This window comes from Cygnus olor, chromosome 14, assembly GCF_009769625.2.
Source record: "Cygnus olor isolate bCygOlo1 chromosome 14, bCygOlo1.pri.v2, whole genome shotgun sequence".
In the NCBI taxonomy this organism is placed as follows: Eukaryota; Metazoa; Chordata; class Aves; order Anseriformes; family Anatidae; genus Cygnus; species Cygnus olor.
Genome location: NC_049182.1, coordinates 10,060,085 through 10,084,382, shown reverse-complemented (window position 1 = coordinate 10,084,382; position 24,298 = coordinate 10,060,085). Strand labels below are relative to the sequence as shown.

Genomic DNA, 24,298 nt, shown 5'->3' with positions numbered 1-24,298 from the left:
TTTCAAACTGAAATGGAGCATATGACCTGAAACAGTTACAGGGCTACTTTGGTCTCATGGAGGAAATAAAGGAAAGTTACTGGATGTAATGCCAATGACAGCTTAGAGGGAGACAGTATCTCTCTGCACATCTCCATCTGCCATGCTGCCAGAATTCTCAGATGGTGCCTTTGAGACGTTGCTTAAAATGTGCGTCTGTTCTGAAAAGTTGTAAGGTAAAAGCCGCATCTGCTCACTTATCTCAGGTTCTCGCTGCTAGTACTCGCAACTAAAAGCCTTCCAGTGACAAAGTGGCTCTAACTGCCAGTGCTCGAGTGCTGGCAGCATTGCTTTGTGCTCTCTGGGTTATATGGAATATCCCCAGCAGGATTTAGTTCTGTTTAGTTATCGGTAGCTTCGCAGATTTGTATTTAACAGCAGAAGTAATGCACAAGAAGGTATGGGATTTGCCTCATTGCTCCTTAGCTATGTTACTGTGAAGAGCATTCAGCTATAGCCAACAAAGTTTAATATATTAAACTCTGCAAGCATGTCAGTGTATTTATGTGAGTAGACATACTGAACAAGCAGGTGCCATGTTTGCAACTTTATTTTTCATGCTGTAACCACACTTTCCATGGATTTGCACAAGTGATTCTGGAGATTTAACATGACTTTGTTTGTGGAAAGTGTTGCTTAAGACATTCTCTTAAGAGGATCTATCCACTTATTGCTAAGATCATATTTTGGCTAGCAGAATATGCATTACTGATGTTGATGTGCATGAAAGTGATTTGGTTTAATTATCACACAATGTATTTGCAAGCTTTGCTTTTTAACAAAGCACTCTCATGTCCCTTTATAATTGCCAGATAAAGGTAGAAGACCACTACACCATTTCTATGGAGTTACAATGCAGTTGTTTCCTTTGGATTTTTTAAATAATATTTCTCAGTTCCTCAACTGAAAATAGCCATTTGTCTGAGAGAGGAGCTAGAGTAGTTCAAAAGTGTATGTTCAGGAAAAGACAATGATGGAGTCTGTTAGTCTCTTTGGATAGTCAAATCATATGATATAATCTGTAGTATATTGAAAGTTGGGGGAAGAGTTGCTGCAATTGCTTTTTTTTTTCTTTTTTTTTTTTTTTTTCACTTGGAGCATTTGCCATATGGGGAGAGGCTGAGAGAGTCAAGATTGTTCAGCCTGGAGACGGCTCAGATCAGAGTCAGCCTCTTCTCACTGTGGGCAGGCCAAGGGGCAATGAGCACAAGCTGAAACAGGGGCAATTTCTTTAAAAAAAGAAATGATTTTTTTTTGGCTTTTTGGACTTTGTGCTTTTAGATTTCCTTACAAACTCTACATTTTGAAGGTCCTCAAGCCTGAGCCAAACTATCAACATGGCATTCATCTCTGTGCAGAGCATGAGAAGGCAGGTTTTGCAGGGTTTATAACTTGCTATGTATTTCCACAGATCCTAGTCCAGATGGGCATTGATGGTTGATTTCTGGTAACACTGCAATATTAAGTTATTACATGTACTAATTTAATCAATTGTCTTTAGTGAGTGGGTTTATGCTCCTCTTAAGAGGCACATTCTCCCATCTCTTAGGGATGCAGTCTGCTGGCTTTCTTTGTAGGTATCTGTTCCTGGGCAGACTGCAGCAACCTGGAGTTGTAGTTACAGGGAAAATCTTGTCGAGTCGAGCTGAACATGCCTAACGGATGGATCTGGGGAGGATTCTGCTACTGAGCTTAAGACGTTTTTTCAGAGCAGCATGGATATGAACTCCCCAAACCTTGCGCTGTGGTCAAATTTAGCAGATGATTCTGAGCACATCGAAAAGCTAACTGCCAACAAATTTTAACGCGCTGAGTAAGAGTTACTTGAAGTGAAGGTTTATACATGGCAGAACCTTTCTTGAAAGCAGAAAAACTCCTTCGGATGGGATTTTCTGTGGAAGTTCGGCCTTATGCAGAAAAGTGGCACAGTAAATTCCAACCCAAGCATTAAAAGCTGGCAAAGCTACGGAAGACAGATTCTTTAAAGGACCGTGCCAGGTGATGGTAGCAGTGGATATTTTCAGCTGTCCCACCCGTCCTACCTGCCTGGGACCCTTCTCGCCCTGGAACTGCAGCACCACGAGCGAGCTCCTGCCAGTGCCTCGAGCACTAGGCCTTGCTCTGCCAAGTCTGGCTTTAAACGCATTTTCACCATTTTACTATGGGAACAGCTCACGCCTTTTAGCGGTATATTTAGGGCTCAAAAAGATGCCAAACTGCCAGCCCGGGAGGCAAACGCTCTAGTTGCAAACACATCAGGCTCCAGCCTCGCCTTGCAAGGGGCTGGGTCTCACCGGGGAAGGGGGATGGATCGGGGGACCCCCCCTTCGGCCCAGCGACCCCCCAAAAACCCTTCCCGACCCCTTTTTGGTGCCCGCAGGGGGCGCCGGGGCGCGCGGCCGTGCGCGGCGGGGACGCCAGGGGGTGCCCGAGGCCGCGCAGCGGGTGCGCGCCCGGCGGAGGGGGGCTGAGGGGAGGAGAAGGGGGGGGGGCGAGGAAGGGAGGAGGAGGGGGGGAGTGAGGAAGGGAGGAGAAGCGGGGGGCTGAGGGGAGGAGAGGGGGGGCTGAGGGGAGGAGAAGCAGGGGCTGAGGGAAGGGAGGGAGCTGTGTGTGGGGGGGGGGGGAGCCGCCCCGCCCTCAGTCGCCGTTGCGGAGCCGAGCGCCGCGCAGCGCTGTCCCTTCAGCACCGCCGGCACGCGGCGGCCGCCCTTAATTACAGCGAATCGAATAAATTAACCGAAAATTTCCGCCCGCCCCGCCTCCCCGCCGAGTTCCCCCCCCCTCCCCTCCCCCGACCCCGCAGCAGCGCCCGGGCCGAGCCGCCGCCAGTGACCGCGTGGTTTGCAGTAAGTAAGGGCTGGGGGGCGGCGGGAGGGGCGCGGGGTGCCCGCAGCCCACCCCCCCTCAGCACCCCCGCACCGCGGGGCGACCCCCACGGGAACCCCTCAAAGCGGCCGCAAAAAATTGGGGGGGGTGAAATGCACCTGGGGCCGGGAGATGCGCCCGGTCCCCGGGGTGGTGGGTGCTGGTGGGTGATGCTGGTCGTGCTGCTGGTGCCGGTTGTGATGCTGTTTGTGGTGCTGGTGCCAGTGGGCGATGCTGGTCGTGGGGCTGGTGCCGGTTGTGTTGCTGGTTGTGGTGCTGGTGCCTGTGGGTGATGCTGTTTGTGGTGCTGTTGCCAGTTGTGATGCTGTTTGTGGTGCTGGTGCCTGTGGGTGATGTTGGTTGTGGTGCTGGTGCCAGTAGGTGATGCTGGTCGTGGTGCTGGTACTGGTGGGTGATGCTGTTTGTGGTGCAGGTGCCGGTTGTGATGCTGTGCTGGGGCTTGCAGCAGATGGGGGGGTTAAGGAGTGTTTGTGGGGTGTCTGTGTAAGGAGAGGAGAAATGCATGTGTGAAGTCAGCCTTGGCGTGGCGTGCTGTGTGGCTAGAAACCTGGGTGTAAAACCCAGGAAACCAATAAGCCAAGGCAAAGTGAGCCGGACAGGGCAGAAGTCCTCTTCCCACTACCCTTGTGACATCGATTGTCTTGCTGGTTTTAGGTCTGGAAAGCAAGGTCCAAGAATGGTGAAGCTGGGGAGTAATTTGAACGACAAGAACAGCAAGCCACCATCTGGCGAAGATGGTTTTCAGACAGTTCCTTTGATCACGCCTTTGGAAGTAAATCACCTGCAGTTCCCGGCTCCGGAAAAGGTAAAACAAAATCCAACAGCACCCCGCATGCTTGTGCACATGTACATGCCCCTTGGTTTTCCTGCCCTTGTCAAGTAGTGGTCTTTGATGATATGGGCTGTGGCATAGTGTCTATACAATAAATAAGAAGGGGATGTCTTTCTTAGTGTATTTATCTGCTTGTACACAGCAAATGAGCACACAGCTGTCCCCCAACTCCTTCCCTCCTCAAAAAAATACCTAAATATTCCTTCATATATACAACTGGAAAAGGCTCAGTGTGTTTCTCTTATAAATGCTGGAGAAATCAAGGAGCAGTTTACAATGCATAATTATTATCAGTAAGATTAGTTGCCTGCATTGAGAGTAATGTGAGAACTCTTCCAAAATAAGCAGCTATTTTAATTATCTTACTTAAGGTTTATTTTCTTCTCTGTGGCTATGCAAAGCTCATTTGGGCATTCACGATGCTGGTTTCTCTGAAGAGAGCGACTGAATTCCCCCATGCACTGGGTAGTGATGGAGCAAGCCTGGGTTTTGCTTCCTCGATTGGCTCCTGCCAGGGGACAGCTTTCTCCCCTGCCCACTCTCAGCACTGAATGCAGCACTAAGATGTCCAGAAATGTGCCTCAGCAATTGGCTGAGGTTTAGTGGTTGGGGTTTTTTAGATGCGGGATACAGTTGGAAATCTTTTGTCAATAGCGGTGCAGTGACAGTGCATATCAAAATAACGTGGTGAGGACATGATGAGATCGTGAAAATCTGTATGCCCCAACAGTCCTTACAAAAACAAAGCCTGTCTGCAGTGTAGTTCCCAGATACCACAGAGATGGAGCCAACTCACCCGAAAGTACAAGACAGAATGATTAGATCTCACAGGATAATGGAATAATAGTAAAATTAACACTGATGATTATTGAACATACATCCTGTTTTTACTGTAGTACAAAATGAAGTTTCTCTAAATACATTAGGAGAACATGATGATGGATGTGATAAAACTGTCAAGATAGACAAACTAAGTTTATTTTATGATAGATAGAGCTGAGTCAACTGCCTTGACATCCTGGGAACCAGCCGTGCCAGACAAAGGACCTAGGTTCATTCCCCATGGGCCTCATGGCAATCAGGAGCAACTTCACTGCGTTCAGGAAAGTTACACTTCCATGAACTGTTGTGAATGAGAGGATAAACTGGTCCATATCTATGACTGATAAATAAGGTTAAGCAGAATACCTTGAGCAAAGCAATATGATTTATGACACATCTGAGAAGCTCAAAGGAAAGTATGGATGTGTGAAAATAACTCATATGATGCTAGACAAATGGCTTATTGATATCACACACACACATTGACACATAATGTGAAATTTAACTGGCTCGTGTATCAGGTGAGACATGGAAAACCTAACAAAAATCCTTTCAAGCTAATAAGGTGGTAATGAGTGTTCTCAAGACCACCACATTCCAATTGTCTGTTGGTGAACAAACATTGGAGTGTATTGGTCTAGTGTGATTCCTTGCTGATTTTCCTGTTTAAACATGCCTGCATCAATAATTCACATGTTGTTAGGTTACATTACCTTCATTAACATACATTACTGTCAATGCATCTACTGACATCCATATCTCTCTTTGCTGGAAGAGTGGGATGTTTCTCCAGGAGTGCTAAGCGTGATTCAGAACTCGTTAGAGTCAATGGTATTGATTTCTGCAGGCTGTGGTTCAGCTCCTGTGTGCAGTAGGCCTGGAGTTAACGGCAACAGAAGATTTGTTACAAGGAGAGGTTATTTACGATAAAAGCAAAATAATTCACAATTTGTTTCTTTTGCTCTTTGTAGAACAGATTCTGTTGGGCTGAGTTCACCCTGGGGCAGAGTAAAGACCTGCTAATAAGGAGAGGGGCCTCAGGTGAAGAGCTTGGGTAAAGGTTAAGTGGTGGGGAAACTTCAGCTTTGTACTTGGTAAAGCAAAGCTGCAACTGAATTCAGCAAGACTGTGAGCCTGAGGAAGAATAAACATAGATTTCAAGTCTTTCAGAGTGGGTTTTTGTTTGGACTTGCCTTCATGTCAGGAGGCAGGGTTAAAAAAAAAATAAATCTAAAATCAATTTTACTTTTTTTCTGTGTGTTCCCCAACCCTGCCAGCAGTAGATTTTAGCTTGTAAGAGTGGAAACAAAAGCCAGGGCACTTTCTGTGCCTCTTACATGGGATGTTGCATAAATTCCCCAGAGCCCAAACCGGTTTGGTATGGGGGTCTGTGTGTATGAGCTCAAGGGCTTTGCTCTCTTTTTCCTAAATGCAAATCCACTGCTGCTTGCTTTTAACCACAAGGAGGCAGTGCTCCCAGCCTCCACACTCCCATCAGGGAATCACAACGCCTATGCCACTGCAACAAAGAGCTGATGCACCCTGGCATTTTCCTGTGATTGAAATCTAGAAAAAAAAAATGGGGTAGGGAGAAGAAAAGAAAACCTGCTTGATGCTCCCTTTTCTGGGTTTATCTTGACCATTAGAGGGTATCTTCATTCAAGACACTGTGAGCTCTTAACCCAGATCTAACCTGGATTGTCCAGGGGCAATCCAACATGCATCAAAATGAGAGCAAGGCTCTGTGTATTTGCTCTAGCGCCAGTTTGTCTAGTAATTTGGAGTGGTACAGGCTTTGGCTCGTGATCCAAGAGGAGGCTAGGTCTGTGCTGGGCAACCCAACTGCTGCTGTTCTCAGTGTGCAATAATGCCTTCACTTGGTGCATGTATCTTGCATGGCAAAGGTTTACAAGCACTGTCCATTTATAGGCACCTATGTTTTTTTTCCAGTTGAGTCTTAGACACCTGCATGCATGTTGAAGAAAACCAAACCTGTTGTTTGTCAGCATACTTGCCTTTGCATCTCCTTGAAAGCCACCCACAAAGCCCATGGAATCTGCAGACTGAAAATAATTTTTAAGGGCTTTAACTGTCCTTTTTTTTTTTTCTTTGTTTTAAGATTATTATTTTAACTGGATCACTAGAGAATACCTCTAAGTGACTCTCAACATTGACCTCTATAGGTGTTTCACCATAGCTGATCTCTTTCAAAGTGTTTTTTGTTTAGCTCCACTTTCAGAGAAAAGATACATAGAAAGACTATCAAAATGAGGCTTTTGCTCATGTGATGTAATTCCTGAAGCCCATCTCTTTTCAGACAGTTCCTTGATTATAAGAAATCATGCGGTGAGGGAGAGAAATTTTTAAATTCATAAACTTAATGGCTGTCCTTTTGGGGATGCTTTACTAATAGGTTTGCTTTTCGAAGTGCTGTGAGCTTAGCAGTTCCCTCTGACATCCACCTTGATACTGTTGGAAGTGAGGATGTCTCCTGCAAAGGCTCATGTTATTCCTCCTGCAGCATCAACATTCTGGTTGTTCTCTTAGCGATTGTATGGCTGCAAGGGGAGAAATGTACCCAGGATGGTAATTTCTCCCCTAGGGTGTTAAGCCTGCTGTGTATTTGTATCTATTGGCTATCTTCAAGCTTCAAGCTTTTTTCCCTTGGTCCTGTCCCCCCCCACCTCGGTCCCCTTCTCTTGATGGGGAGCATTTGCAGAAGGCAGGGAAGGCAGAGCCAGATGCTCTTAAATCATTTTTGCGTGGCTGTTTTGCTGAAATCCACCCATGCAGCAGGAATAATAACAATCACTGGTGACAAGCCCTTGACCTGGCTTTTTGTGTTTCTGAATTTAATTTCTTTTGTATTCAAAAAGAAAAAAAAAAGTATTTTTCTTTCAGGAGCAGGGGAGAAAAGGCTAGCTGTTCCCTTGTTTTCCTAGGCGTAGACAAAGTGCTTTAGCTGTAATTGTTATGTGCGTCTGCAATAATAATGCTAAAAAATACGCAACTTTTCACAGACCATACTGTTTCACTGAAATTTTAAATGAGACCAACAACTGGGGACCCCTTGGTCTCATAGGCTCGCTTCAGCAAAATCCAGCAGGAAATGCCTCTGTTCTGGCAGTAAAAATCTTAATTTTACATAATACACAAGTGCATGAAAGCTATTGTCAGGGCTGAAAAAAACATCCGGCATGTCTTTTGTGGGGAAAGCTGCAGAGGGCTTATCATGTGGCCCATTGTTCTTTATTTTGAATGCATCTGGAGGCTCAAGAAATAATTTCTCTGGTGACAAATTTCTGCCATCAACCCAAGAAAGAAAAAAAATAGATGTAAGTGCTCTCTTCAAATACTTTTCCCACCCCATCCTCCTTATACTTTGTGGCCGCACCCTGCTCTGAGTGCCTCAGACCATGCTTTTTTATACAGTGTAATCAAGAAATCCTGAAAATCAGGAGTGTCCCTTGAGCTCACAGCCTGTCCCTCTTGGTTTAGTAGAAAATAATGTTTTGTCCTGGCCAGCTGAGTAGGCATAATTAATAGTATGCTGGATGAGTGCTCTGGTACCTAGGGGACTACTTGCAGCTCTGTCCTGAAACGCCGCTGTCAGCCTGCCCTCTGCCCTAGTAGTGTGCTGCAGCTCTGGGCAGCCTCAATGCATGCAGACAGGGCAGCCCGGAGCTGGTTTTGGGGTGCAGCAGGGTACAAAGGGAAAAGAAAGCATGAATAAAAGAAATTTTATTTCTTTTATTGCAACTGTGAAGGAATGGGCATGCTGTCCTGCCCCATCCTTTCCTTTCTCCACCTGGGAAATGCTGCCTAATCCCCACAAATACCAAGTCTGAGCCTTTCTCTTCGGTGACATTTATCCTCTAAATGCGTGTTTGGATGTAAACACCAGCTCTGCTCATTAAGCCACAATAAATATTTGCAGCAATGCTCACCCTGATGGTGCAGTGTTTTTGGGGTAACCTTCCTGATTTTGTTTGTGTGTCGGACAGCCTTGCTGGAGGTTCTTGGCAGTTTGCGCTTCTCTTCTTCAGATGCACTTCTGTTGGCCTTGCCCTCGCCTAGCATACCAAACAACTCTGGTCACCCGTGTCCGCTCCTGGCAGGGCTGTGCTGCAATCCGAGCGTGTGCTCGCAGCCTGCGCAGAGACCCGGGGTAGCATTCAGCTACCTCGCTTGCATACAGATAACACGCTGCTGCTGCTGCTGCAGCTCTTGAGTATGGAACAGCTCGGGATTTGTGTAGCCTGTGCAGAAATTTCTCTCGTTAACTGCAGTGCTACGGGTGCCTGAATTAGGTGGTTTAAAGCTAGCTCATGCCTGTTCATGTGAGCTCCGTTGCCTCTCTTAAACCCAGTTATGTCTGCCCTGTGTTTCTTAGAGCTACGTTCTGCAGAAACAGCAGAAATAGACACAGGAGAAATGTGTTAGGATATGGCTGTTTGGCTAAGCCTGTTGAAATCCGTTCTTTATTTCAACATGAAATGCCATTGCTGCAGGTGGAAGTTATTTCAGCAAGACGGTGGGTTGAACCCCACATCCCAGTTGCTTACTGGTCTGTGAAGTAAGACTGGGAAGGATCCTTGACTAGTGTAAATCTGTGTCATTTGGATGAAATCAATGGAGCTCTGCTAATTTACCCTGGCCAATTTACCATCACTATTGCTGTGTGATTGATTCTTTTGTCTACTTTGCTGTACCCTTCCCTGGCTGAACCTACTGAAATCAGTTTTTATACCCCTTCACAGCCTCCCATGGGTTCCTGCTGGTTATGGGCACCTGGAGATTTGTAGTGTGACTTAACTGAATAATTTTCAAGCTGTCTTTGTGTTTGTGAGCTACGCTTTTCCCTTCTCAGCTGCTTTCAGCTCCCAGTGCAGCTTCTGCATTCTGTGCTGCCTTTCATCGGTGGTGCCAGGGCTGATTATATTTGCTGTCTTTGTCCTTTTGTGATTTTCCTTATGCCTGGAATATCCTCCTGGCACTGATTCAAGAGACCACTTTTTTCTACCACCCTCTGTGAAGCTCATTTCTAGTACAACACCCATTAGATGAGCTGATACAGGAAAAATATAAAAAGCAGACTGTTTCCACTGACTGGGGCTTTCTTCATTGACTATGGAGACTATGGATTTGATCCCAGGACATCCTTTTCCTTTTTTTTTTTTTCCTTTTTTTTTTCTTTTCTTTTTTTTCCTTTCTTTCTTTTTTCTCCTTTTGTTGATTGATATTTCAGGCATTTCATGTATTCCAATAATGAGTAGGGTGTCCTGGGGACTACCACTACATACATCCTAAATGCCAATTTTCTTATTAATCTCTGGGAAGTCTGCCTGCTGAGATATGTTCATCCTGTAGATTTGGAAGCACTGCCACCTCTCCCATGGGATGTGATGTAGTTTTAATTATTTGGGAAAGTTTTTAAGGACCGAATTGTCTGAAAATCTGGGAATCTGCCACATGGTGATTACTAGGTAGCCTCAGATTACTGATCTGTCCAGTCTGATGTGTCCTGTTTCTAGCAGGAGCCAGTGCAAGACTCAGAAGGAGGTACAGGCAGTAGACAAGGAGCTGCTCTGGTCCCTGAATGTTTCATCCTAAGCCTGTAAAGAAGGAGATTGTTTTAAGCTCTGGAACTCGATTTTTCCATCTCTTTTCCTACACTCTTTTACTGCTAAATATTTTAACTTCAGCTGCTCTTGGCAATGTGCACAGCTCATTTGCCCTTTGAGGCTGGCTGTGTGTGAGGATTAGAGCTCGGAGGTCACTGGAGATTTTTGTGTGGGAGCAGGTGGTGAATTTTAGCCATTCCTTGGCATGTATCACATAAGCATAGAAACAGCCTCAGTCACAGCAGATTTAGTGCCAAGGCTGGGGGTCACCATTTTGCTATCATCAGTAACCTGGACAGCATGCTGCAGCTGGGACTTGGTCAAAGGTCTTTCTCAGATACTGATGCTCAGTTGGGTAATGATGGCAAAAGAAACCACGATGTCAACGCCAGTGCGAAGCTTTATTTTCTCTTCTCTCTTTGCAAGGAATGAAGAAAGGCTTGTCTTTGGAAGCTGAGAGTCTCATTTTTCACTTAAAAGTGAGCATGACTAATCCAGACGGAAAGTGATGGGTGTGTTACAACCATTTTGTGGGACTACAAAGGCCAGCTTTGAACCTGGAAGAAACCTTTCTCCTTGGTAGGAGAAGCACATTTTGTTTATCTCTTCTGTCAATCTGAAAGCCACTCTGAGTGAGAGACTCTTCATTATTAATAATCCTGGGAAGTAGTATTTTAAATTTTTATGGTCTGCACTTTGCAGCACCTGAACCACAATATATTACATGCACTGTGGCAGTGAAGTGGGAATTACAGCAGGGCTGCATGTCCTTTTCCAGATGAATAATTTAAAGTTTTCACAATGCCAGTTATGTTAAATATTATTACTCATTTCTTCAGGGAAAACCATTGAGCTCAAACGCAAATATAAAGTGGCAATAAATGATGTTACATTTAGCCAGCCTGAGACAAGACTCAGAATTCATATCAGTTCATTTTCTGAAACACTTACTTCATCCCATTGCAGGAAAATCCTTTTTAAGTTTCCATGCTTAATGTGATATTTTTCCATTTGTCACATTTCACGTCTGTGCTGCTCCTTCTCCCTGAAAGCAAATGCTTTCAATATAGTCCATTTGGTGAGAAGTTGCCTTTCTTTCTGTCAGCATCCAAAAATCTCTAGATTTCCCAGCACTCTCCTACTGTTTACTTTCTCAGGGTTGTCAATGATGGATTTCCTGCTGGTATATGCAGCCTCTGAGCTGTTGTTTCTCAGCTCAGCATACCTATAATTTTCCAAAGCATCGCTACAGAGAAGGTGCCTGGTCCTGCATTCATTACAGACAAAGAAAAGGTTTCCTGTTAGCTCCAGTGGTCACTAGTGTTAAGCCTAGAATAGTAGTACATTTAAGTTTAGTACTCAATAAATGTATTAGCAAACAGCATCATTAGAAAAATTTTGCTTGTGTGGACCAGCATGATAGATATGTCTTGTTGTCCTGTTGTGTTTGGGTTTTTATAACTTTTACAGGCTTCTGTGTAGACCGCTACTGAGGTCTTGTAGAAGGGCATTTGAGGGACTGGAGTGAAGAAGAAGATGCAAGAAAGTAGATAGAAAGTGAAAACCTTTCAAGACATGGAGTGTGTAATTGCATCTGCTAACCTGGAGTGATTGAGGACAACAATTCTGCAGAGAGCTGCATCTGACTTCCTACCCAGCCCAGCCATATCACTTGCCAGCCCCTAATCCCAAGAATGTTTTATTTATACGGAGCTACTACTACTGCTCAGTTGATGAAAACCTGAGCAAAGAGGGTGCACTGTAAGTAGCAGCCACCAGTTGCTGGTGTGACTCAGCACATTACTCAGCTTTTATTTATCTATTTTTCCTTGCTCTTCCTTCTCTAATATGGGGATACTGGGCCCATGCTGCTTTGAGTGGTCTTGCTGAAGAATGCCAGAGCAGCCCTAAGCCTTGTTATTATAACTGGCTGTGGGAAGGTGACTGAAGCAGGCTTAAGCTCTGATCTGGCCAAAGCACTTAAATGCACACTTAACTTTAAATATCCATCTAATCCTGCTGATGTTAATAAGATGACTTCCAAGCTTAAAAACTTCACTGAATTGGAATTTGATAAGTTCAACGGCTAGATAAACTTAGTTTTGGAGGAAGCTGCAAAGACTAGGAGTGTGGATTCTCCTAATTAGAAGTGTCTTTTTGCTACTCCATGAAAGCCCTTTACTCTCATCTTGTGTTCTTGTAATCTGCAAACTTCATCTGAGAAGCAACTTCCAAAGAACAGTTTTATCTCAGGTGTAAAATGAAGTCCCACGTCATTTATTTGTGTCCTCTTTATTTTCCCTCTCGTAAACAACACGGTGTCTCTGCAGTTAAAGGTGGAGTGTCTCTGGGAAACAGTGTGAAAACTTTAAGAACAGGTTATAGCAGCAACCTAATTTGCAGGGAGATCCCCTGAGATGGTATTCATCTAAACTCTATCCACCGTACAGGCTTTAAAGGTCTGCAGCTGGGCTATACTGAGCTGGCAGGGAGTCTGCTCTCTGGTGGACGATCACAAGCCACTAAGCGAGGCATAGGCATAAGCTGGTGCTGGATCAGGGCCTAGATAAAGGAACGGAAGGGCTGACAGGTGTCCAAAAAAGTTCAAAGGGTATTCATCCAGCAATCACAAAGTCTCAGTTAATCCAAAAAACTGATTGATGGGACTGTTCCTGCTTTTTAATATTCATTTGCAGATGTGCAGGTTGTTCCGTGACATGAATAAAAAATTCACTGCCCCAGCAAGCTCACAGAGTTAGGGATGTTGACCCAAAACAGCCAGACCCTCCTCACTGTGAGTTAAGGCAAGGCTTAGGGAGTGTGCAGGAGGAGGTGAGAGCTCAAGGAGGCAAGGGGAGAGAATAGGTAGAGCGATGTTGCTGTGTTAGGGCTGGCAAGGGGGCTAATTGTCTATTTTGAGATTTTTTAGAGACTTCTTGTCCATTTAAGCACTGATTTGATGGTTTGCATATATGGTCTGTACTCAGGAGGCCAGAGCACAGCCAAGCCATGCTGCCAACTCTGGTATTTACCCCCTTACTGCAGTCCATTTCCACTGTAACAGCATTGCAGAGAAGGGAATGAGGAGATTGCCATTTCTCCCACTTCAGTTTGCTTTGAATTGCAACCTACACAGGACCCCAATTTCATACTCCCTTTCACCGGTTTCAATCAAGAACAACTGTACTGGAGCCAGCAAAGCTGCAAAACGTGTAAGAAGAGGGAATCGGGATCATTGTGATTGCTATGGTTTGTAATAAACGCCAGTACCTCTCTGAAGAAACCTGCCACGGAGCGAGATGAATGTACCCTGTTTGCACAGGAACAGTAGGATCCTGGTCTCTGAAGGAACTGCTCTTGGGCAGCTGGTGATAAATGAACTCTGATCATTGTGCTGGCTGTGGAGGCAGTGGGGTTTTTGTTACTGTACATCCAACAGCAATTTGGTTAGAAGTTCTGGAAGACTGAACTACCCCTATTTTTTTCTTGGTAACAAGATGGAAAGAAAAGGTGAAAAAGCAGCAAAGGCAGGAAACAGGGGCAAGGCAAATCTTACCCACCCTAACAACCCCAATCAGAAAGCTGGAAAGCAAAAGCAGAAGTAACCAAAACAGCAACAAACAATGATGCTAAAAATATAGCAAAGATTTCTTCATGAGATTTGTTATTCTTTGTGTGTGTGTGTGTGTCTGTGTGTGGGTATCATCTGACAGTGTTCGCTCCTCTTTCCGGATGCTGCTGAGATAGCCCTGGCTGGGGTGTTCTCACTAGTGCAGGAGGCACAAACAGTTTGATGAATGCAGCTCAATTTCTAAAAGCCTTTGCGTGGGCTTCCTGATGGCAGCTTGTTGGATGGAGGGGGTGAATGTTGCTGCAAAAGTGGGATCTGTACTCAGGCTTATTTATTTAGACTGTAGGCGACTGAACAAGAGGTAGATCTTTTCTTCTAAATGTGCACCCAGTGCCCTCAGCAAAATTGCATTTTTATCTTTACTGCCACAATATTGAGTGATACCCCCACACTACAGGTTTTCAGTTTTCTGTTTGTCCTTTGTCATTTTATTTCCGTGCTCTGCTTTAAAGAGGAGACCTTACTGACTGCCCTGTCTTTCTTCTGCTGAGTAATTCCAGCAGGTGTCTGACAAAGATACTTCTAGAGAGCAGCTATTTAGCTTTTGCAATGCCAAAAGGCATTTAGCAAAGGTATGTCTTAGCTCCTCTACTAAAGCCTGCAAATTTTTCTGCAAAACACTGACCAGCAGGATGGCTGTGGCTCTACACACACACATTTCACTGCTGGCACAGTCAGCGAATTGGGTTTCAAGTGGCCTCTGCTCTGGCTGGGGACTGATCTTATTTATTTATTCACAGACATGATAGACATTGCTACTGGACTTGAAGGCGATGCCTTGTGCACGGTTGGGTGGGTTTATTTTCAGTCTCATGTATGTATGGAGACACATATTTCAAATGTCCTGCTTACAGGATATTGATTGAGTGTAATGACAGTTAAAAAATACCAGTAAGAAAGCTGGGGTTAATGACAAAGAGTGGAAGAAAATGTCAACTGTATAAAGAAACAAGTAAGACTTAAATTTTTTTTCTCTTGTTTTCTGGTTTCATGGTCCTTCATTAAGACCTAAGGCTAGCGCTCACAGGAAAACCCTCTTATGTATATTTAAAGATTTAATTGGTGACAACTTTGTGTATCAAGCAGGAAGTATGGATTTGTGACAATCGGATATTGTGGCTAGTAAGTTTAAAACCAAAATGAGTGCAGTTTCTGAACTGTGGCTGGCAGGTGTTGAGGGCTTACACTATAATTTACTGTACTGGGTTTACAAGAGGCCAGCAAGGAGACTGGAAAGCTAGGGCCCAGCTGTGTGTAGTCCTAGCACACCTGGTTTCTTTTGAGCAAGAGAATGAGGTTGTTATTTGTTCACAAGTCAGCACTAACTTGGATGAGCTTGTCCTGACTGTAGAGAGAACTTGTTTCATTTGGTCCAAAGTGTGCTGCATTTTAGAGCATGGTAGAGGTCAGTTCATTAGTAGGGTATTAGTAGTGTTAGGGTTCATCCCAAACCTGCTGAAGAAAGCTTGTTCATGTGTCATATACCAACATCTGTGTTGTGTCATCAGAAATCCCAGGTTCCAAAATGCTAACATGAATATGTTTGAGTGCTTTTTTATCTTGTTCTTCCCAAGTCTTACTGTTGCAAATACTACTGTAATAAATGTTATTGAGAGGGATTCACTGAAGGATGTAAATATTCATCAGTCTTTAATGATTTGCATTTGAATCCAGAAAATTGGCTTATGACTCCATGCTGATTTTCTCTCACTCTGATTTTCACATGGCATTAAGTGCAGGAGAATTAATTAGGGTTTTCTCTGCTCCAAACCAGACTTTACTGTCTTCATTTGGATATAAATTCTTCATTAGCCAATAACTCAATCTTGTACATCACTTTATAATCTCCCTACAGACCTTCAAAACTTTGTTTCTAACAGAGGTCTTTAGGACCCATGTGAACTCCTGGGGTGTTTTATTTTCACCTTGGCAAGGCTGACAACTGCATAGTCCTGCAGTTCAGAATGGGAGGCCAAAAAGTGGAAGTGTTGGCCCTGGGATGGAGATTTTCAATGTGCTCTCTGTTCTTTTGTGCTTAACGTCTCTGAACCTTGAAAGTCACACCAAACGGTTGTATGTCTTGAGGATGTTGGCTGATTTGGGAATCACAGCCACAACCCCAACTCTCCAGGGATGAGCTCCAGCTCCTTGCCAGTGCTGAGGACAGGGCCATTTTGCCTTCTCTGGCATTTCCCAGCTAGATTTAGACAGTGCAGCTATACTGGCATGCTCTCACACTGTTTACCTGTATAGGCTCATGGATGGGTAGTCCTTTAGGATTCTCATGTATAATGGGATGGACACGCTCACACCTCAGAAGTGCTATTAGTTTCAGAACACATTCCTTTTGCTAGTCCCATCTGGGAGTTGGTATTAAGTGTTATATTTTCCATGCTTATAGTGGGTAGGTTTTACCCAAAATAGTTTACATATATATTCAATATAGATTGAAAATGCATTTTTGGTAATTTGTCCAAACCCTTTAAAAGCCACTTACAGGCTTTTCCATTGGTGTAAGCCACCTCACTTTTACAAGATTAGTAGGAGCTGGATTAGTTAGCAAATGGCGATGAGATCTCCTGAGAAAAACCCAAGGTGATAGTATGAGATTAATATTAATAAACTGGAGCCTGAATAAATGAGAGGCCAAATGGCCTAAATTTAAATTGGCTTCAGTGGAACTTTTCAGGATGGGGCTTTTAATAAGTGAGGATCTTCTGATGGATGGACTGTTTGTCATTCTACATGTTTTGCCCATTGAATGTGATACAAAAAATTACATGCCTGGCCTTAAACAAAAGTGGGTGTTAAGCATTTTGCTGTCAGCTACTTTAAGATTCAATGTGATAAACTCATTATCCTAGGTCTGTATTATCTGCTTGCCTATTTATCTTCTAATACAGCTATTTATCTGTCTCTTTTAGTTCTTGAGTTTGTGTTAATTTGTGGTTATAAGATACATCTGTAGGTTCAGGGGAAGGTTAGAATAGAAAAGCAGGGGATTAGATAACAAAAAAAGTGCATGCTGTGTGCAGGAACCTTAAAAGTGTTGATGTTTTCCAGGTAATTGTGAAAACAAGAACAGAGTATCAGCCTGACCAGAAGAACAAAGGAAAACTCAGAGTGCCCAAAATTGCTGAATTCACAGTCAGTTTCACTGATGGCGTAACAGAAAGACTAAAGGTAAGAAATGTTTTTTTTGGTGCCTCCTGATGCAAATGCCATTCGTTTTAAAATAACTGAATCAAAGTGATGGTAAAGACGCACCAAATTTAACACTCCAGTCATCACTAAGGTCAAAGAGATATTTATCTGCATGAGTATGGAGCTCTTTTATGTTGTTTGTTTTTTGTTTTGAACAGATATGAAAATGCATTCATAACAAGATATACAGTAGGAAATGATTGTCTTCTCCCAGGAGAAGTTATGAAAATGTTTTCCAGCCCAAAATGGAAGTGAAAAAAGTTTGAATCTCATTTTTTCTCCTCAAACATTTGTGTTTAACAGAAAAAAAAAAAAAAAAGCAGTGAAAATTGATGAAAACAGTTTGTCATCTTTCAAAAATTCTTTTTTTTTGTGTGTGTGTGTAGTCAGGCAACCCTTTTAATATTTAAAATATTTTATTGTTATATAATTATTTTATTATAGATGAAAAGTCATTTCAAAACAGATAAAAGAAGATATATTAGAACGTGTCGAAGCATATCCTGTTCTGTAAGCAGTTTTGGTTCACGAGAATTGAAATTTTCTGATTAAAAGTGGTTCCTTGAGAAATTTTCAACAGGCTCTACTGAAACATGGAAGGAAACTCATGAATTATTGAATGCTCTCAGTTCCTGTCGACTGCAGCAAATTAGAATGGCTCAGTTCCTCCTAAAATTAGACTCCAAACATGTAGCAGCTACTATTTTCTCTCTTTTCATTGAAAAGATAATACTTTTACTAAACCACAGAGCATGTAAGTTGAAAAAATGCAAGATCTGATTTCACATTTCCAAAGTCAGAGGAAATATCAACGATGTAAGCAGAAAAGGTAGGGACTAGGCAGTGCCTAATTAATAGCCCTGCTACTTGAAAAGCTGATATTGAGTTTATAAATTTTTACAGAAGAGTATCATCTTCAAGAATTACCAGGAATTGACCCAAGTAACTGAATAATTGACTCAAGTAACTTCCATTTGGTCCAGTTGTTCTTAATCTTGCAAGACGTAGAAAAGTTTATTATAGTTTCTGACAACTTAGAAGAAAACTAGTACTTTCAAAATTGTAATGTGATCCAGGAAAAATTGTTACCATTCTTTATTTCTAGTAAGATGAGTCTTTAAGACCCAAATCTTCAAGACCCAAACCTCAAGATGAGTCTTGTTCAACTTACTGAAAGGAGAAATTTTCAGCTACTCTTTTCTGAAATACTACAGAATAGTACTGTTTCTGTTTTTTCCAGAAACTCGTTAATATATTTCACAAAGACAATTCTGTTGCTTTCAACCAGGATATTTAAAGCCATGATTTATTCTTAAGGTGTCTGTAAATAAATGTTTGTAGCCTTTTTTTTTTTTTTAAATGCAGATCATGTATTTTGATCTAAATCACTTAGAGGAGCTTAGATGATGCTGATTTTGTTTTAACTTCTCCACTGATGTTATTGCATGCATAGTACCTATTTACCATCAATAGTGAAGCTTCACTTGTACCACTAGTAAAGTAAACAGCTAATTAGCCACATTTAAATCCCTGGTCTTGGAAACCACAACAGACATTTTCTAGTATAAACAACTTACAAATCAGAACCAGACACAATGTGCCTGAGAAAAAACAGTAAAATGTAGAGTCTCCAGGAAGTAATGTGTTGGGTGGTGACCTGCAATAAATAAATGACATTATTGTTGATATTGCAAGCGACAGTGCATCACTAGGTATTTAAAAGTTCTAGCCCTGCAATCTCATCCTTACACACTGGGTACTCTGGAGGCACAGAAGTTAGAGGTGTAGCTCATCTACTGCAAAGGATAAATTTCCTTTAATTAGCTCCTTCTATGAGGTTTCTTATTTTTCCCATTCTTCAACCCCCCACCCCCCCCCCAACTTTCTCTTGCATTCAAACTCCTCTTTTTAATATATTTTTGCCTCTTCCCCTCCTATTTTCTGTACTGTTCTGCCATTGCTTTTGTCCATGTGAGGACTGACACAGCAGCAGGCACAGGGGAGTGGGGGACTCCAGCAGCATGCACTGCACTGGCACAAATTTGGAGGTTTAAACACTTCCGTCCCCTTTGCTGCATGGTGGGGATGGCTGTGGAAGTTGTGCCTCTTCTAATACAGCCTGGCAGCATGACAGTTTTGTTTTTAAGCTATTTTCCTTTCCCTAAAGTCCATACGATTTCCATTCTGTGCTCTTCAATGTCAACTTATTAATCACTCAGCCTCTAGCCTAATGCTGGATAAGACGATAAGCCTCTCCCTGCCTGCTTTTCATAAGGCTTCCATGTATCGTATTAAGTTTGTAGTATTATTTCCTGACAAAAATGAGCTGAGATAATAGGTAATATTTCATTACCTTTTGTACTTTTTTTTATTGCACCACATTTTTATACCAGTGCATATTTTTAGTGAAATTATTAAAAATACTGCCCTCTGGTTATAAGCAGGGCTGTTATCTGGTACTGATGAAATCATTATACATTTGTTTTTTGTAAGAGGAAATCACAGTAAATACTTAACTTTTATTATCTCAGTTTTGATACAATTTGACAAGCTTAAAAAATAATATGAGATCATCGTATTTCCTGTTGCTGGCTTGTTGCTTTGTATAGCTTTCCAGTATATGGTGTGTTGGAAATATCATCCACACTTTCTTGCTAATGCCCTGATTAAAGTATTCATCTATACTTGAGCCAGGCTATTGGCTTAGTGCACTCCAAATATGTGAGTTCTGTATCCAGTAACGTGTATGGGCATGAATGTTCTTCCACACAATGTACAGCTAGTGTTAGTCTGCAGTAATGCTTAAATTCAAGGGTTCTGGTCGGGAGCCATTTTGATACTACAGTTCTACTGACCTGTGTATGAGGAGTGAGTGTCTCAGCAGCTGGTACCTGTATGCTGGGGAAACAGACAGGACAGTATGAGAGTGTGAAGAAATAGCCAAGAGATCCTCTTCTATCTGCCATTACACTGCTTTGGCATCTTGGAGAATACAAAGTGAGATGTCTTGTATTTTAATTTTCACCCAAAGAGTAAAATTGTCATCAATTCAAACAAAAATGTGGTAAAGTAAATCTCTGTCATTAAAGAGTGTGTGTAGAAAAATGCTGATGGAACTCCATATGTATGACCTGTGCTCCCCACTCACCAGTATCTCTCTGGAGCAATTTTTAACATCTTTCCAGTTTCAATCTATGAAGTACTTTTCTTCTCACTCTTCTGGTCACTTGGTATGGGAACATTCCCAGGGAAGAAGGGAACTTTTCCCAAGGTTTTTTTTTTTTTTTTTTTTTTTTTTTTTTTTTTTTTTTTTGTGAGCCGTAGCTGCATTACAAAGAAGAGCTAGATCTCTTTGGAAAGTAAGGGACCTTATGAACATGGCAGTCAAATCCACAGATGCCCTTTATTCTGCCTTTTGTATATCTTTTATTGAAGAGGCTAATAAATTCTTAGACAACTTTCTAGCATGAGCAAGCCAAGCCAGAATCTAAGCTTATGCATGCATATTTTTCATCCATCCAGAACAGTACAGATCTGAGCTCTTTAATTATTGTAAAGAAGAGACTGTCCCTAGGCAACGGTTCTTATTTCACACTACCTCTTCCAAGAATTTTAGATAGCTTCTGCAACTTGTCACATCTCCTAATAGATGAGAGTATGATTCTCTATAGCTCAGCACACAGTGTCCTGGAAGTTTGACCAATTAGGCTTATTCTTCAGCTGGATGAGTCACCCCATACATACTTTATAACAAATGTTTAAATAATTGTGTGTAGATGGGTTACAAGAAAACGATGTTAAAATAGTGTTGTGGTTGAGCCATCCGTACATAAAAGACATTTCTTTTATCGTTTGACTCCTCCACAGAGAAGCAACGACAACAGCTTTTCTAAGCTGACTGGCAGTGATTTGTAGATGTTACCTCCTCCAGACTGTTTATACTTTTGGAGTGTGTCCCTCTAGGAAGTGTTTGAACTGCAAAGATCTTATTTTGCAGTAATAATGTATACCAGGGTTTCTTGGTCTGAAGGGGAATAGTTTCTGGTGTTTGCCTTCCATTTTGCGTGTTTTCAAGGTAGTGCATGTTGCCATGCTTTACCATCCAGTAGCGACATCAAGATGGACTAGAAAGGATCTGCAAATGTGATGACTCTCTTGTGTTCCTTTGTGGAATGATGCATCTAGGTCTATGCAGTTCAGGTAGATCTTACTGCTTCTTTTTTGCCAATGATACTCTACATTACAGTTTTGAGAACAATCTCTCATGCAGGTAACATTATTTCAGTGAGTTTCTGCCCTTATTTCTTTTCATCAGTGTTGAAATGAGAATAAATGCACCTTTGGTTTTCAAGCAGATTACCCATTGAATCTAAAGTCTTGTTACTTCTGGAGGACAAGGTTTCCAGTCACTCCCTTTGTCTTCCAACTACTCAGAATAACACAGAAACCAGTCAGAAACATTGAGGTGAGGAGTGGGTTTTTACCCACTTTCTTGACTGTCACTTAGGTGGTGCTTGGGTTCAGGACATCAGCATCCTGCTTAAGAGGAAACAAGCTGGGGAATGGTTGCTAATGGATCTTTGCACTTGACCTACTCAGACCTCCAGAGTGTCAGTAGGTCTGTGCTAGCCCAGGGTTTGCCCAGATGTATCTGTCTCCTAGTAGCACCGAGGTCTGGGCTCGAGGGGCCTTTCAGCACAGGGTTATTAGAGTTTACAACACAGAGAATTGGGCTGACGCATGTAACTGCTTGCCAGCTGCTTGTTTGTGCAAATGGCACTCATGAAGTTCATGTGTAACCAGTTTGACCTCTGTTATTGCTAAAAGCCACCAAGTTATCCAATACTGCCCTTCCAGGAAGACAGTGCTTTAATGACCATTAGCTGGGTGATAGTTACCTGCCATAGTTTTATGACTTATCAAGTCTTCCACAATTCTTTCCTTTTTATGGATTTTTTTTTAAACTGAAGTTATCAGTCCCTCAGAGCTGGAATAACTAAATCATGTACTTTCTTCAGCAGATCAAGTTGGTAGTGGGTGTATGGGGGAGAAATTGAGATATTTAAGAAGATATTTTCCTGTGAGCAACTTATCTACCTGGGAAAAATCCACTGCAAATATTGATCCCTGCTTCACTGAAGAAGACTGGAAACTTCAGTCTTTTTGCTGCAAGTTGGCAAGATTCATTTTCAGAGTCACTGGCTGTGTAATCTGTTCCTATTGAGTATGCAATGACAATATATTTCTTATCTCTAGATCAACCCTCTCCCCTCCCTCCACCCTGAAACTGCTCTAACGTACAGATCCAATATCCAGTGGATGTAATGATTCAACAGACTTTTCATCAGGTTCTTAAAATATAGTGGAACTCATTCAAATGTTTCTGTTACTGAAATACTCATACTGAAGCAATTATTTTCCTCTGACCTAATGTGAAAGATGTAGAACAAAATCTGTTTGTCTCCAGCCACACCCTACAAAACTGACTATGATGCAAGAACTGCTCATTATCAAAAACAAGCCAGTATCTGAAACACTTGGCTCCTAATTAAGAAAGATTTTTCTGGGCCAGGGCCAGGGCTTGATTTCCTGTTGGTAACAGCTCTGCTGGAATGGAAGATGCTTTCTGTGCTTGCACCACTAGAATGTGACCCATTGAATCCCCAGGGTATTCAGCTGCATCTTGTAGCTGGAGGATCCTCATGTGGCAAGCACTTAAATTCAGAGGGAAAGGAAGGTCCTGGGCTTGTATGCCTGTGGAGGAAGATGGTGAGTTTTACTCCTGAGCAGGAGCAGGTCTCGATCACTTTATTTTTGTAGGTAGGATCTGCTGAGCCATGAGCACTACGTGTCTTTTACAGTGTGGTGCAGGGAATTGCTGTGTGGCCTCTGCAGATGTTCTGCCAAATGACTTCACCTTGAGCATTGCTTTGAGAAATGCATCATTTCCCTGAATGCATATATTTATCTACCTGTCCATCCTGCCCTTAGTTTTAAAGGGCATATCATCATTGCAGATCGGTACATGATAATTCTTCCTTGCTCTGCTGCTCCCTCTGAAAATGTTGCATTCCTCTTTTTCTGCTCCCCCCCCCCCCTTGTTTCCCAAAGTCCCTTTCCAGCCTGATCCTGCAAATTTCTCCACAGGATGTTTGCTTCCACCTGTAGGCTACTGCTTTATGCTCATGGTTCTTCCTCTAACCTGCAAAGGAATGAATCCCAGGAAAATAGCATGGGGCATTTCATCGTGCCCATTCAATAGCTAAATAAAATTAAAGGTTCCTTCAATTGTTAAGTTACCACAGGGCAGGAATAACTCATGGAGAAAGGGCTTCTCTGAATGCGAGCAGGACAATTTTCCTTACTGCTTTTTAATACTAACAAAACAATGTTACCATGGTGACTGCCACATCACATCAGTAATCAGGAAAATGCAGAGTGGCTGCTGAAAGATCCCATTGCACTGACTAATGTGAGTGGTGCTTGAGGGAAGGAACACGCTCTAACACACAGAGATTTTTCTCACTTTAGTGATAATTGCTAATGTGGCTGAGATGTTTCCAGGCTGCACAGATCTCGGATGGGCTGTGTGCTCCTGGAGAGCAAGGGACAAAGTGGAGGAAAATTGGAAAGGGGGCGGTTACGGGAGAGCACATGAGCACTGACAATAGCATTTGGGGGTCTTATTGCACTGGCACCAGCACAGGGGATGCTGTAGTGGGTTCCCGTTGAGCCTTGTATTCAAAGAAGGGCTAGTGGAAGACTTTACCTGTCTTCTCCAGACAGTGATGGAGTGACTTATCTCTGGAGCCTGAGTTTTGGGGTGGCTTTGGAGGTTGAATATTTTTCACTGCAGTGCAGAGGCTCACGGTTTCTCCTTATTCACAAATCCACTGCCTGGCCTTGCGTCTACTTATATCTGATGCAAACCAGCACCTGCATGGATTCAGACCCTCACTTGTGGTGTGTATAAAAGGAAATGAGAAATGTTGCTCATCATCTTTCTGCCTCAGCTCAGCAATCATTCTTCTCCTCCTCTGGCTGTAATAGGAAGAGAAGAGTATAGGTCATATCTGTCCTAGCTAGCCTCACAGCTTGCATGGAGATAGATTGATGGAGCCATTTGTGATCATCAGTGACAATTCAGAGCTGTGAGGATGAGCTGAGTGTGGATTTGTGGCTCAGCTGCTAGAAAACAGATATTTCTGATCACATTCTAGGTATGGTACTATAAACCCTGCAAGTTTTCCATTCTCCTGT

General features: G+C 42.8%; 1 protein-coding gene and 1 long non-coding RNA gene across 3 annotated transcripts in view; one reads left to right on the top strand and one right to left on the bottom strand.

The window, feature by feature from the left end:
* Positions 1 to 24,298, top strand: part of NSG2 (neuronal vesicle trafficking associated 2) — a 44,404-nt gene that overhangs the window by 4,612 nt on the left and 15,494 nt on the right. The window contains exons 1-3 of one of the 2 annotated variants that reach the window (XM_040573544.1): positions 2,680 to 2,885; positions 3,580 to 3,730; positions 16,898 to 17,017. In XM_040573544.1, the coding sequence (XP_040429478.1) occupies positions 3,602 to 3,730; positions 16,898 to 17,017 (249 nt within the window). In that variant the 5' untranslated portion in view covers positions 2,680 to 2,885; positions 3,580 to 3,601. Of the gene's footprint in view, positions 1 to 2,679; positions 2,886 to 3,579; positions 3,731 to 16,897; positions 17,018 to 24,298 lie in introns of those variants that run through there. The other variant, XM_040573545.1, reaches the window with a different exon arrangement.
* Positions 19,891 to 24,298, bottom strand: part of LOC121077903 — a 153,157-nt gene continuing 148,749 nt past the window's right edge. Inside the window, exon 4 of the long non-coding RNA XR_005824353.1 lies at positions 19,891 to 19,936. This is a non-coding gene — a long non-coding RNA (uncharacterized LOC121077903). The remainder of the gene's footprint in view (positions 19,937 to 24,298) is intronic.